General features: G+C 36.3%; 1 protein-coding gene across 1 annotated transcript; it reads left to right on the top strand.

Annotated features, from left to right (window-relative positions):
- The first annotated feature begins 1,442 nt into the window (after positions 1-1,442).
- LOC127106112 (E3 ubiquitin-protein ligase RMA1H1) lies at positions 1,443-2,840 on the top strand. The gene is made up of 2 exons (XM_051043403.1): positions 1,443-1,597; positions 1,936-2,840. The coding sequence occupies exon 2, from the start codon at positions 1,965-1,967 to the stop codon at positions 2,625-2,627; it is 663 nt and encodes a 220-aa protein (XP_050899360.1). The 5' UTR covers positions 1,443-1,597; positions 1,936-1,964; the 3' UTR covers positions 2,628-2,840.
- Positions 2,841-16,712: the final 13,872 nt, after the last annotated feature.

The raw sequence follows: 16,712 nt of genomic DNA, 5'->3' as shown, positions 1-16,712 counted from the left end.
CATTCGTTGGCTAAAATCAATCAACCAATACTCATTTTCTACCAAGAACTACATAGTTTTGAGTTCCCCATCGCACTCGGGGATACGTATGAATGAGATCCAACGTCTCGTCAAACACTATAACAAAAAACCTAAACAAATATCTTTGTCTTGCCAGAATTACGTAGCTTTGAATTCTTTATCACACCTGAGGATACGTATGAATGACATTCAACGTCTCGTCAAACACTATAACAAAAAACCTAAACAAATATCTTTGTATTGTCAAAATTACGTAGCTTTGAATTCCTTATCGCACCTGAGGATACGTAGGAGCAAAACTCGCAATCTTGTCAAACACCCTAATAAAAACATGTTTGCAACCTTTTCTTTTTCCTTTTAAAATTTTCAATAATTTGAAGAAAACAAATAACGAAAACTAACATTCTAATCGCAAATCTAACTAAATGATTCTCGCTGAGTACAACAGGTGTGATGAGTGATATTACTTTTCCCTTGCATAATCGACTCCCGAACCTAAATTTTGTTGCGACGACCATTTTCTTTTTTTTAAGGATTTTATCGATATTTTTCTTTTTTTTGAAATAAATAAAATTCAATAACGACTCGTTATCATATCGAGCGTGCGAGCGTTCAAGGTATTTTTTAAGTCGCGATAGTTTTAAAAAAAAATTATGATTATATATAAGGTGAATCACCTTATTTTTGAAGATGATTACACGAGATGTCATCAAATGTTTTTGTACAAAGACTATGCTTAGGAATCTGAAATATTAAGTTACTTTTTGAAAGGCATAATCTACAAATGTTTTTGGGTTTAAATAAGAAGTACAACCCGAATCATTGATATTTTTCTAATCATTCAAGACATAATAGGTATAATTACTAATATATCGTGGCTAACTAAAAGAAACTAAAACTATAAGCTTCAAAATTTTGGAACTTCATGCTCCCGGATAATAAAATAAAGAGAAAGATGACCAAAGTTTAAAGAAAAAGATAAAAAAATACTATATTCTAACTTTTTTGTGTCTACATGTTATGAAATAAAAAAATGATTAAAATTCAAAGAGAAAAATGAAAGATACTATATTTTTTTTTATAAGTGTCTCTTTACACAATGAAATATATCATAGAAATTATTATAGATAATAAAATAACTTAGTGAGAGACAATAAATTTAACATCCATTAATCCATCATTAATCATAAGGGTTGAGATATATATATATATATATATATATATATATATATATATATATATATATATATATATATATATATATATATATATATATATGTATATATATATATATATATATATTAAGATTTTATGTGAAGAGAGAAAATAAGATGTTGAATGGATCATCCTCTCCTATGTGAGGGATATCTGAGCTGAAAAAAGAAAAGTGCTTATATGTTGTTTTTTTTTAATCAAAAAGGTGCTTATATGTTAAATAAGAAGAGTACAAAAAATGAGTATCCGATAACACTTTTCTATAAATATAAGTATATAACTAAAGAATGCGCCAGGTCTTGTCTCAAGAACAGTGAGTGAACCCACCCACATCTTCTTCCTTTCTCTCTCCCTCTCTCTGGTATGTCTCTCACACTTAAACCTGATGACTTTGTTTCTTTGCTTGTGCTTCTTTAATATTCATTCTTTATTGCTAAGAATTTCGTGAAAAGCTATACTCGTTTTCCTTCTATGTGCTTTAATTAATGTATACAAATGTTATGATCATTTTTTTTGGATGTGAATATGTGAGCAGTAATTAGTTAGACTTAGATCTGATTTCTACTTTTGTATTTTTGACATTGTTCATCACTCTTAGTTCAGACACGTAAGCTAGTTATTCTTTTCTTGTTTAATAGCATCTATGAACTTAATGCCCAAACTTTCTTTGATTTTGTGATTAATCTCTTGTATATTCAGGGCTAACAGAAACACTAATTAATTAATTAATGGAGTTTGAGCATGAAGATGTCTTTTCCAAAGAATGGAATTCCATTGGAAGTTCCATGACAGAGACAGAGAAGAACTGTGAGAGTTGTTTTGATTGCAACATCTGTTTAGATTTTGCACATGAACCAGTAGTGACACTCTGTGGTCACCTGTTCTGTTGGTCCTGCATCTACAAATGGCTCTATGTGCAAAGTGCTTCTCTTGCACCTGATGAGCCACCACAGTGTCCAGTTTGCAAACATGAAATATCTCACACCAAAATGGTCCCTCTCTACGGCAGAGGCCAGACCGCGATTCACGACCGGAAAACTACGCTTCAGGATGTTTCTATACCACCAAGGCCACCTGCTTCAGGAATTCAATCTCTGTTTGCAATGGCAACATTGCCTCAAAGGGGTCATCAGCAGCAGCAGCAGCTTCCGTATCGTAATCCTTATCAGAGTCAAAATACTAACCAAGAGAATGACACAGCAGCTCAAATGCTGAATCTTGTGACACCAGTATTTCCACACTTTATCTTTGGTAACTCGGAAAATTCTGGTCATGTCATGGGAAGTAGTAGCTCTAGTTGGAGAAGGCAAGAGATGCTGGCAAACAAATCGTTGAATAGAATATCATTTTTTCTGTTTTTATGCTTTGTCCTGTGTTTTATCTTCTTCTGAATCTGAACTAGCAATTGAGTTGAGTTTATTTGTAAAGAAGCACTGCATAGGTGTAAGCATAAGAAATGGGACTGATTGGGTTGTTGTATATGTATGTTATTAGGCTAAAGAACTTATGCTCTTTAGGCACTTATTTAGTAGTATATAATAATTGAGCTGGATGTATTGTAGTTCAAAACAATTTGTTAACTTGTGGATTTGATACTGGTATAATGGTATTGAACTTTTTCGTGCGCCTTGAAGACGGCATAAAACAAGATGTATAATTTGTAAAGAAGCAGTAGCATAAAAAGGTGACTGATTGGGATTGGTGTATCATGTATGTTATTAGGCTAAAGAAGTTATGGTCTTGAGGCAGTTAGTTATTATTATAATTATAATGGGTTTATCCAGTCTAAGGAATAAAGAAAGCACCGGACGGTAATCATAATGCCGTAAAGGATGGGATAAGATTCACGTCTCTAAGCAAGCAATGTGCTGTCCATGGCCCCCTTAACAACCACCGCCACGATACATGTGCAGCTCGCATATTGGACTTTCTATTTTTTAAGTTCATACTATAATATGCTTAAGATAAAGACCTTTAAAATTAAGATTTATATTTAGTCTTTTTTATATTTTATAGAGACTATTTTGAAGAATAAATGTATCATCTTTTTATAAAACATTTTTAAAATAATGAATATTCTTACCATGTACAATATAATGAATAATCGACTTGAAATTTATTAAGACTTCAATTAATAGCTCTTAACATTAATTTTTTTCTTCAATGAACTTTTTGATTACTTCAAAGAACGTTAGGTACATATAATGTGTGAGGGTGTTGAACAACAAAATATTGAATTTCATCAAAATAAAATAAAATAAAAGATAAAATTTGTAATATATATATATATATATAATCAAACAATATTCCTATTAATCGGAGCATATTGGGTGGTTGTCGCACCCATGTTTGACTCAATGTCTTTTATTTCGAGACATGTTTAGTTGCCCATATATCTATATACACATACTTCTTTAGACAACGGTTTTGCAATATCCAATCTATTATATTAATGTCATTATTGGTATGGAACATGATCGTAATATCCAATTTACTAATTTTAATGTGTTTTAATTGAGTCTAAAGTCTTAACGACCACGATAGACCTCAAGAGACTTGAGAAATATCCAGCTTGTTCACATTTGGTTATGTTCATATTTATTTTGTTATGAAATCAGAAATGTTGATGTAGATCCTTGATGTGGTGGTGGTGCAAGTTGCTCAAATGCAATTGTGTGGGGTAGACATGCAAGGTTGACATTTTAATGCCCAAGTCAGTTTTGAGTAAAAGGGGATATTGTGAGTTATGGACTAAAATCATATATTTTCTGCTCAAGTGGTAGTATTTATGTAGGGGGCGACATTGCGTCTTCCTTGTATTGTGCCTAAGGTCGGTCCAAAACTGTTGCCCTAAAAGCTTGTTATGGCGTGGTGCATGGGAAGTATTCCAAGGAGCTAGGGCGGGTATGTCTAATTGTGATCCCGTGTTGAGAAGTGGAAAAGGCCTAGAGACAACTTCATTAAATATCAATTTCATCATCGAGACAGTTCACAAGTTTCTTTGCATGTGGCCTTAGGTTTATAGGTTAGGGTGTGATGCTTATACCTAGAGCGCTCGAGTGTACTCGAGTGTCATTATATTTTCTAGGTGTAATCTAGAGCATTGGTTTTTCACCTTCCATTTTCTTTTATTTTGCAACGTTGATTCGTTTATCTATCCAATTATATAAGGGTTACTTTGACTTTTCAAACAATTTTTTTGAACGTTGTTTATCAGTGAACCCTTTCTTCTTCTTCTTCTTCTTCAAAGTTCTGGTCATTCTTTTTTCTTGCCATACTCCTTTCTTGTTAGGATCTATAATTCCTTGTTCATTCCCATTCCCAAGCTCCTCCTACTCTAAGCAGTTTCTTCGTCTCACCTCCTACTCATGCATTAGTTTCTTTAGCGTTTACCATGGTTAACTTAAAAAATGTGTTTGAGAGTATAAATGAAGCTGGTGGTGGGGATTCTCCAATATTAGCGAGTTATGATAATCCTGATGTTCAACATGTTGAACCTTTAGAGATTAATGCCCCTAATACTAATTTTACTGTACTGAGTGTCGATGGTGCTCTTAGTGCTTCTAAAGAAGATGAAGAGGGTGTGGAACAATGTATAGGTTAATCAAAAAGTGATCAAAGTCAAGAAAGTCATGCCTAAAGCTTTCATGGTTTTGATGATGGAAAATTCAAGAAGATACATCTTTGATTATAATTCATGGAGATACATCGATGACAACTTAATAATAAAGCATGACGCTAAGCAAATTCAACAACTATCTCGAGTGGTCAAAGATGCACAAGACAGTCTATTAAAGATTTTTTCTCCAAAGATAAATGAAGTAAGTTTTGATGATTTAAGTGATATACTTTGATGAAGGAGTCCGACTTGAAGATATCTCAAGCCCCATCTCCAAGAATACTCAAACAAGTGCTTATATTATTGGTGTATTCAACAAAGTCTTGAAGCTTCAGAGTGTGAAAGAGAGGAAGTGTGAAAGCTCTTCTGATCATATCTGAATGATAAGTGTTTTGTAAAAATACAAGGACATTTTTGTAAAATATTATGGATAAATCACACACTCACTAAAATCATTTTTAAAGCCTCTATTTTTCAAAGAAAATAACCCAAAAGTGTTCTAGAGCCTAGCTAGATGAACTGAAACTGTTAGAATGTTTAGGACACATATTTGAATTGTCCAATAAATTGTTCACCTATATAATGTTTCCATAAGGAGATACATGTGAAATATCAATTTATCTTATTGGTTTAAGTGTTTTCCTTGCCATATATTCACGTTCACATTGAAAACAAGCTTGATTATATGTATCATTCTCCATTGGGTTGTCATTAAAAAGTACTAGGCTGGTAATTACAAAGAATAAAATGTACATATTATATTAGAATCGATTTGATACAGGAAATCCCCACATTTGCAATTATTTATTGTCTTTTAGTATAAATTCCTATTTTACATTAAATTTCTTTAACTCATTGTATGATAAGCATGAAAAAATTTCACTAGATTTGGCTCCCTTGGTCGCTAACTCCTTGACTTATTGAACCTTGTTATGTACCAAAAATCTTACAATGTCAGTGAGTTGTTGAGACACCATATACATGATATAATTTATCCCCGTGTTGAATTGTAAATTACTTTTTGAAAACCATATTTTGAAAATTACTTTTTGGACGAAATCAATTTAACACTTAATCATAAACACATAACAGATGATAGATGAAAAATCACGAATTCAATCAATATCTCGATTGAATAAAAATCGATTTACATGAGGTGTGTAAAATTAGTCTTTTAAATTGAGAAAGAAATATAACATCACAGTTTTCGATGGTAATCAAAAGTAAGAAAGTTTTAGAGTCTCATTCTAACAAAACCTAAAAATCATTACGAAGTCGTTATCAATATGATAAACCTTAATATCATGCAATTCTAAGAAAAGATTGAATCTAACATGCAATCCTAAATAATATATATATATATATATATATATATATATATATATATATATATATATATATATATATATATATATATATATATATATATATATATATATATATATATATATATATATATATATATATATATATATATATAGAGAGAGAGAGAGAGAGAGAGAGAGAGAGAGAGAGAGAGAGAGAGAGAGAGAGAGAGAGAGAGAGAGAGAGAGAGAGAGAGAGAGAGAGAGAGAGAGAGAGAGAGAGAGAGAGAGAGAGGAGTATGTCAGATGTATAGTGGTTCAGAAATTTGTTCTCGCTTATGCCTAACCCACTCTCCAATGCTTATCCAATGAAGTTTTGTTGTTCTTCCACAATGATTTTGACAAATTTACACATATTCATTTAGTACAGTCACAATTCAAATAATGTTGAAAATAAAGATCTTGTATATGAATCCTTTTTTACTGTAAACACCTTCTAACCTAGAGACTCTTTAAAAATATTTACTTAACTTCGAATTTTTTCTGTGTCGGCCAAAGACCTAATAACACGAGTCTGATTCATTCTGCCCGCTCCATTGAACCCAAGATATAAACATCTTCATAAGGGGTTTTAGGTACAAAATCCTGAATCTCCATTTTCACTACGCTTATCTTGAACCCTAAACTGAATTGGATATTGGAGTACTAACCATGTAGGTATCCCTCCTTTGATCTTTCACATCGGAGATTAGCTACACCGATTCAAGATCGACACTAATTGGTAACATCAGTTCAAGATTAAGGTCTCCAATTCGAGAAACACCGTGCTCACAACCTTCGATCCATGATGTTGCTCCACCGAATTGCTTAGGAAGCTTCGTAACACCGTAGTTTCAGCGGTCCTCTCCATTTTCTGGTTCCGTCGTTTGTAGGAATCAACTTGTAATCCCTATACTTTCCACGTTTTTGAATGTGATCATGGATTATTCGGTTCAAAACCTTATTCAACCAAAAAAATCAAGATCTCGCATATTCAGGCGAACAGGTCCACAATGTTTCGATCGGTTGAGCATGAATTCGACTTTAATTCCCGAATACTTCACACTCTATATGCAACAAAAGATCACAAATGAATTTTCTCATATCTAAAATCAGATTCACGGAAATCAATCATGATGGTCTTTAATTTGAATTTGACAAACTAAATGGCATGATCCCTAACACTCTCTGAGGTCCGCAGGAAGACTCGTTCATATCTATAAGGAATCCAGGCAACTTGAATGGGAATCACCGTCAACAAACGCTTACACTAGTCTCAAGGAATCTTATACCCAAAAGTCGTTCTAGCTACCCCGTGTCGGGTGTTGGTGTAAGCCCTAGAGGCCAATACTTTTGGTACTTGTATCGAATTATTTAAAGGCATTTTCTTTATTATGGTTGATTAATAAAGTCCCTGGAATAGATAGTCCGTTTAATGTATTAAGTGTGACTTAATCATGAGAACACATTAAACATAAGGACATCTTAAAGTATCCGTAGTCGAGCTTTAATGTGAAGTGGGATAACATTAAAGCATTAAGACTATTATGTTTGTAGACTGATGATCACATCTCATGGATCATGGATAAAGAGTTATCAAGTCTTAAACATAGGTATGAATATTAGGAGTAATATTTATACCGGATTGACCCGCTATGAGAATACTATATAGAAAGTTATGCAAAGTGTCATAAGTTATTCTCATGGTGATAATAGTGTATACCACTCTTCGACCTGAAACCACTATGGATCCTAGATGTAGAGTCGAGTGCTTTATTGCTGATCCAACGTTGTCCGTAACTGGATAACCATAAAGACAGTTGATGGGTACTCCACGAAGCATGCTGAGGGACATGAGTGTCCTAGATGGAATTTGCCAATCCTGCGTAACAGGATAAATGTCTATGGACCCAATATTGAACTGGACAAGGGTGACACGGTCTATACCTTGTGTTCAATATAGACATAAGGGCAAAGGGGTAATTATACACATAATTATTATCACAGGAGGTTTTGTCAGATCACATGACATTTTCGTGACTTGGGTAGCAGTGATGTGTTGCTAGATACCGCTCACTGTTTATTATGTTAAATGCGTGATTTAATATAATTGCCAACGCTGCGAAAACCTATAGGGTCACACACAAAGGACGGATTGATGAGAGATAGAGTAACTAAGGAACACCGTAAGGTACAGTGCACTTAAGTGGGAGACGAAATATGGTAAGGTACCAAATACTTAAGTGATTTTGGGCATATTATAAGATATGGGCCAAAATACACTTAAGTGGGCTTTTTAGCTTGAAGCCCACACAAGTGGTTCTATAAATAGAACCCCTTGGGTAGAAGCATTTTCACTCCAATCCACTCAGACAGAAATTCAAGTAGAGACTTGGAATTTTGTTTCCCTCTTTCTCTCACCCAAAGCCTTCACTCATAACAGCTGGCACTGCGATTGAAGGAATCCGTTCGTGTGGACTGAGTAGAGACGTTGTCATCGTTCAACGTTCGTGATCGCCCCGTGGATCTGTATCAAAGGTTTTGATCATTATCAGAGATCTGCACCAAAGGTTTGAATCGCCACAAGAGGTAACGATTCTATCACTGATCATGCCCATTCGTAAGGATCACTAAATGGAGAAATTTTTAAATTCCGTTGCGCCTTGGATGGCAATTCTCCTACATCGGGTATATCATCATCGTAATTATCGCACGTCGAGAATTTAACCATTGTAATAACTAAGTTCTAGTCCATTAAAACCTCGAGGCAAACCAGCATAAACAAACTCGACGACTTCTTTCTTCATATCGGGCCACCAAATTAACTTTTTCAAGTCTTGATACATCTTTGTGGCACCAGGATGAATACTCATACCACTTCGATGTCCTTCCCCAATAATACTTTTCTTAAGTTCTGGCACACCTGGAACACAAACTCTAACTCTGAATCTAATGACACCATTCTCACCTATCTTGAGATCTCCGCCTTCTCCTTGATTGATTAACACCCAACGATCCATCAATCCTAAGTCAATCTTCTGACTCTCTCTGATTTCTTCAAGAATACCACTAGTCAGCTTCAACATACCTAACTTCACATTGGCAGGAGTTCCTTCGCATACTAAACTCATACCTCGGAATTTTTCTAACAACTCCAATTCTTGAACCATAAGCACTGACATATGTAAGGACTTCCTGCTCAACACACCAACTACCATATTCTCTTTACGCGGATGGTAATCTAGACTAAAATCATAATCTTATAGGAACTCGAGCCATATCCTTTTCATTACATTCAATTCCTTTTGATCAAACAAATATTTCAAACTCTCATGATTATTGAACACCTCAAATCTATAGCCAAAATAGGTAGTGCCTCCAAATCTTCATCTCAAATACTACTGCTGCTAACTCGATATCATGCGTGGGATAATTCTTCTCATGAAATATCAATTGTCTATAAGTGTAAGCTACCACCTGACTATTATGCATTAACACATCTCTTAGACTCATATTCGAAGCATCACAATATACATTTAAGGACTCACTTAGATTCAACAAAAATCAAAACTAGAGCATACGTCAACTTCTAATCGAGTTCTTAGAAACTTCCTTCCCAATGCACACATAAACATAGGCTTGACCCTTTCGAGTCAACCGAGTCGATGACAATGCTGACTTCGACAAACCTTTAATGCACTTCCTGTAGTGACCAGCCAATCCAAGAAAACTTATATTCTCAGTGACAAACTTTGGAGTCTCCCATTGCAACACAACATCTATCTTCGATAGATCCACATCATACCACCACTAGAAATATCATAACCAAGGAAACTCACTCCTCTTAACCAGAACTCTCACTTGGAAAACTTTGCGTACAATTGGTTCTCTTTCAATGTCTGCAATATAATTCTCAAATGTCCCTCATGCACTTCATCAGACTTCGGGTATATCAGGATGTCATGTATAAACATAACCACGATCTAGTCTAAATACGAATGAAACATTCTATTCATGCACTCCATGGACACTCCGGGCGCATTAGACACACCAAATGACATTACCAAATACTTGTAGTGACTATATCTCACTTTGAAAGCAGTCTTCAGAATATCTTCCGGCTTCACACGGATCTGATGATAACTCGAACTCAAATCTATATTGATAAGTACACAAACACCTACCAACATATCTATTAAATCATTAATCCTCAAAAGTGGATACTTATTCTTGATCATCACTTTATTCAGCTGTCTATAATCGACACATAACCTCATGCCACCATTTTTCTTCTTAACTAGAAACACCACCATACCCCACAATAAAACACTCAAATGAATAAACTTCTTGTTAAGTATATATTCTAGTTACTTCTTCAATTTAATAGACTATGAAACAAACATTCTATAAAGGGTCATTGAACACCAAACTAGCACCAAGTACTAAGTCTATCACGTTCAACTTCACGCTCTGACAACAAATTACGAATATCATCATGAAACTCTTATAGAAAATCACACACTAGTGGTAACATACCAATCATAGCCTTAACTTCAACCTTCGTATAATCTAATATCATAAATATTGCAGCATCATCCTTTACGGGCTCATCCATTTGCTTAGTAGACACAAACCACTCATCACTAGTATTAAACTCTAGAAATGACACTGATTCGTCAAAACTGTTGATATGAACTTCGAATCTTCCTCCTCAACGACTCAGGAAACAACATTGATTCATCCAACAGTCTGCACTCTTACAATCAACAACACGCCGAACCAATCTTCCACACCTGAAACCTCTCAGAGAAACAAAAGCTTATTGTCGTACCCCAAAATTTGCCCGTTAATCTCGCAAAACATTTTTTGAGACACTCCCACTTATTGTTCAAGACATTGACCTTAAAAGAATAAGAACCCAGCTCACAACAGGCCCAATCCAAAAAAGGCCCAAACTAGCTTGCTCGCTGGGCGAGCAACTCCTTCGCCTAGCGAAGCCTGCGAATACCAGAATTTTTGGGCTTCATTTTGAGCCCATTAGGTCACAGATGGCCTGCTCGCTAGGCGAGCAAATCCTTCGCCTAGCGAACCCTTCGCTACAATACTCGCCTAGCGAAGCTTGCGATACATCAGAATTTTCGGGCCTCATTCTGAGCCCATTAGGTCACCACAATCACTATAAATACCAACACTTCAGTCACGAAAAAAGGACAGACTAGGACGGACGGAAACTCTGGCATAGAAACCCTGGAGGCTACCTCAGAGAATTCCGAGTAAAGAAACCCTGAAGGCCGCTCATCCGCACCGAAGTTGCCGCCGCCCAACGTGATCTGCCAAGTGTTACAATTCAGTAAACAGGTTTGCGCATCACTATTGTTTTATGCTTCCAATTTGTAATCTCTAAATACATAATGCATCATGGTTGAATTTTTTGATATGTAATTAGATTGTGCATGTGAATTCCAATGAACCTGAATACCTTAAATGATTAATCATATAATTGCTGTAATGAAAGCCATAAGACATAGAATTGGTTGAAATTGTACTGATATCAAAACCAGAATCCGCAGCCGCTCGCTAACACCTCGCTAAGCGAGCATGCAGTGAGCATTCGCTAAGCCTTCGCTAGGCGAAGCAGGAGCGAACGGGACAGTGGCTGTTTTGTTTCTTTTATGTTCTGCCTTATGTTTATCTAACCAAGATTTATTGTAATTCTGCATTATTTGGCCTGATTTTATGACTATTGTGTTCACTTTGTAGTGCAATTTTCAATTGCACTTTATCTAGATGTTCTAACCCGTGTGTTGAATTGTGTAAAGGCTTACATATTCCCGAAGAAACGGCCGGCTAGGTATTCCACTTTATGTGTGGGATACTCTTATGGAGATGGATGCTGAATTATTTAAGCCTAAATTACCTAGCTGATTTTAATGTATTGATTTCATTGATTTTAATATGGACCTAATTACTTAATCGATTACGGCTACCTAATTAATTGTAAAACTTTGCCTTTAAATAAGTAATCTTGGACCTCTCTTTGTTACCCTATGATTACGGTATTACGGTCGTGTCCCGCGAACGTGGGGATACACTTAGCAAAGACCCTTCGATTCAATCATCATAAAATAAATCATAGTCCCTCGGATGTTGCCTTCGAATATATGATTTCGTCCCTCGATGACCCTTCGGTGTAGCCTACGGTTAAATGATGATCGTCCCTTTGAATGCTAAGGTATCCTTACAACTGTTGCCTTCAATGACCTATCGATGACCCTTAAATATCCAAAGGGTAAAATTACTTACTTCTCAATAGTAAGGACAATCTTACCCTCATAAGGATAGGAAACGTTCATAACGACCTTAGGAAGGTATAACTCTCAATTGCTGGATCATAACCTAAAACATTTCCCACCCCCTCACACTTTGCAAATCCTAGAAAATCACCACTTGGTTTACATTCATACTAGAATCATTACCAAGTTACATTTTTCTAAACCGTTTTCAAAATCAAACGAGATAAATACTTTGTATACATTCATACGAGAATCATTACAAAGTTAAACTCTCTTTTCGAAATATTTTTTAAACAATTCACGAACACTTTTCAGACAAGAATATAAGTGATCCAGCAATTAAGAGCCCATGGATAACCATGGATACAAAGGGTGCTAACACCTTCCCTTTGTATAATGTACCTCCCGAACCCAAAATCTATTGAGGTCTTTCCTGTTCTTTTCCACCTTTCCTTATTGGATAAAAGAAAAGTCGGTGGCGACTCTTGCTATCCGCGACATTGCGATAAAAAGCAAAACACACAAAGTCAGTTCACCGTATGACAGAACTGGCGACTCTGCTGGGGACTACAAAGAGAGGTCACCTTAAAAAATCATTTATGTTTTTAAATTGTTCCTTCTTTTAAGGGTATTTTTGAGTGAAAGATCCTACACCCGGATCTAGTGTACCTTAGGTAAGTAGCAATAGATCATCGCGACTATCCGGCGTATACTGGAATGGTTAAAATGATGGCTACGGTTAATGTGACACTTTGGATGTCCTGATGTTCCTCATGTTCACTTGAGGAAAAATTTGGCTTCCGCGTGGTGTCATCAAAGCATTAACCAGACCTTTAGAACCCTAATTGACTCATCCTAGCCATTAGAAAGTAGTGAGATAACTGACTTCGGTTCCGACTGGGGTTGGTTGAGACTCGATGCTACACTCCTTGAGATTGGACTTTAGGGAAGCTTCGGTCAACCACTTGGTGTTGCACTGAAGTGGACTTGAAGGAAGATCAATGATTGGAGGTCCTTCTAGAACCCGGTTACTATTCTAGGACAGGTTGAACCAACCAAACTTCAGTGGGGAGGGTACTTACCTATGGAACTCATGCAAGCCTTAAAACCTAGGAATGATGGTTGTGTGACTTGCTTGTGCTTGTTATTTATTTAACCTCATAACATCATAACGTCTTAACATCATAACATCATGACATCATAACATTATACTAACCATTTCAAGGACTTAGGAATTTAACTTTGCTCTGTTTTGTAAGGCTATGGCTCCCAGGAAGACCATCCGGATCAATTTTGTAGCAATCTCTCCTCAACTCAAGGATTTAGTGTCAGAACTTCCCGACCATGCTCAGTTCGTCAAGAAACATGGTTCTCTTCTCAATTTGGTTACCACTGGTTTCAAAGAAGATATGATGAGAGTTCTATTCCAGTTCTTCGATCCTAAACATCATTGCTTTACATTCCCAGATTATCAGTTGGTACCCACATTGGAAGAATTCTCCAGACTGCTTGGGATACCTATCCTTGATCAACTACCGTTCAGTGGTTTAGAAAAGGTTCCGAAGTCTGAAGAAGTTGCCGCAGCTTTACACATGACGAAGTCCGACATTGAAGCTAATTGGGTAATAAGGAGTGGAGTTAAGGGTTTATTTGCCAAATTCCTGACAAATAAGGCCCGAGAATTCTTAAAAGTTATGGATGTCCACGCTTTCGAAGACGTCCTAGCATTACTAATCTATGGTTTGGTGTTATTCCCTAATCCAGACCAATTCGTAGACATGAATGCTATTAAGATATTTCTCACTCATAACCCTGTGTCTGCCTTGCTTGGAGACATTTTACATTCCCTTCACACCCGTACTATGAAGAGACAAGGGACCCTCATGTGCTGCGTACCTTTATTGTGTAGGTGGTTTATTTCGCACCTTCCTCAATCAGTCTTGAAGAATGAGCAGAATTTGAAATGGTCTCAAAGGATAATGTCGCTCTCCCATTCAGACATCCGTTGGTGTCCTCATCACAAAGAAGATGTTATTCTCATCGAACGTTGTGGAGAGTTCTCTAATGTACCTCTCTTGGGGATAAGAGGGGGCATTACTTACAACCCAGCTTTAGCCCTCCGTCAATTTGGTTATGCTCGAAGGGATGGTCCACATGAGATAATTATCCAAGGCATTGTGTTTGACTATGACAATGATTCCCAAGGTCTCCGCCAAAGGTTTGTACGAGCTTGGGGCATGGTGAAAAGAAGTACTTTAGGACAGAAAAACTCTATTCCTATGGAACCTTATCTCAGATGGGTACGCGCCAGAGCTCGTGAACTTATCATGCCATATCCTGCAATCGGACCTCAGAATGTCGAACCAGAAGTTGAAGGAGGTACTCCTCAGATCATTCCTTATCCAGATATGCCTACCGATGTTGAAGAATTGAAGAGATCCTGGATCCAGTTGAGAGTTGAAAGGGATACTTTTGAAACCCAGTTTCGTGCTGAAAGAAAGAAAGAGTTAGAACTTACCAGTCAGCTCAATGAGGAACGAAGACTCAATGCATATCTTCGCCCAAAAAGAAGTCGCCCCTGGGAGACTTGAGCTTTCATTGTATTTTTATTATTATTCCTTTGTAATGAACATTGATTAAAGAAATTAGTAATAAAAATTTCTCTCTTGTTGGTGGTTTACGCAAAGTTAAATTCCAAAAGTCCTTGAAAACATTTCATACATTGCATAGCATAACATACATTGCATAACAGGTGTTCTCAAAGATCAATATTCTTACAGTCTACTTTCTAAACAGAAAAATGGACCTCGAACAAACTATCAAAGATCTCCAGGCTCAGAATGCTCAATTCTAAGAGATGATGCTAAGCTTATCCAAGGGGCAGGAGGAACTGAAGGCTCTTTTGCTCGAAAAGAAGAAAGACAAGAAAGCTGTGAGTTTCATTAACCCGGGAAGAAGGCTTAAAAGACAGGCCGCGGGAGTCAAGTTTGGAATTCCGAATGGTCCGGAAGAGGAGACGGAGAATGATTAAGAGGAGGAGAATGTCGATTTCTCCGACCCTGAGGATGACGATGAAGATTATGAAAATGCACAGTACTCTCCAAGAGATGATAAGTACAAGTTGCTGGAGGAACGCATGATAGCTATGGAAGGCTGAAGACACTATCCCGATTTCCTTTAGTCAGGAGTAATTGTTATTGCCTGTTTTAGTGTTGCATTTCTTTAATTTTTACAATTGAACTTAAAGCATTGTGTCTATGCCCGGGGCACAATAGCTAATTTGTTGAGGGTTTTGTCATTTTCATAAGCATATTCATATTCAATAAATCAATGGACTTTTTGCATTCAAATATTGCGCTCTTTATCTTTCCCGTCATCTTCCAAAAAGCTATGTTTTCTTACACACACTCACGTAACGAATTGCAGATCCATACCTGTAGCGGTGTATTCGTCGCTATATGATCTATCAATTAAATCATAAGCAATGTATACAATGAATATAGAGTCGCCACCGCACTTTTATTTATCCTAAGGACTGGCTAAAAAGCGAACAAAAACCTAAGAAGTTTTACACGTAGAAAACCAATAAAAAGATCAGAGATCGGGGTAAGGGGTAAATTACGCAATGGGAAGGTGTTAGGCACCCATCACGTCCTAGGTACTCCTAGGGAGCCCTTTTCACACTTTGTTGTTTGAAAATTATTATTTGTCATGACATAAGTGATGTGCAAACATGATTGGGATGATGAGAAAAGAATGTACATGTTAATTATTTTTGTGTTCGAACGGATGAACCCGTTGCCTACGTACCTTCCATCAAAGGTAAGGATCAAAACGCCGTAGTTCGGCTAAAAATTTCCAAAAGTTAGTGGATTCAATTTTAAAACACAAGCCCTAAGGTTTTACGTTACCCATGGGAGAAAACTCAACCTTGTATAACAACTAGTCCACCATGTGAGAAAGGCTTCAACTTGCCAGAGAGGGGTTAACCCTATAATAGGCAAGGAAGACTTACAATTCATCTACTAAGGACAAATAGGTGAGATTAATATCAACCAACTAGGGTAAATCAAACCTATAACTAATGTATGAAAACTTGACAAACATGGACAAAGCCACAAAATCATTTGAATGAGTGAAGTTAATTGATTTGGAATTATTTACAAAGTGTGGTCAAAGTATGATTAAAGTCAATTCAAAATGAAGTATTTACAAAAATGG

This window comes from Lathyrus oleraceus, chromosome 7 (assembly GCF_024323335.1).
Source record: "Lathyrus oleraceus cultivar Zhongwan6 chromosome 7, CAAS_Psat_ZW6_1.0, whole genome shotgun sequence".
Taxonomy (NCBI): domain Eukaryota; kingdom Viridiplantae; phylum Streptophyta; class Magnoliopsida; order Fabales; family Fabaceae; genus Lathyrus; species Lathyrus oleraceus.
The sequence above is the reverse complement of the archived record's forward strand: the minus strand, read 5'-3'. Positions and strand labels throughout refer to the sequence as shown.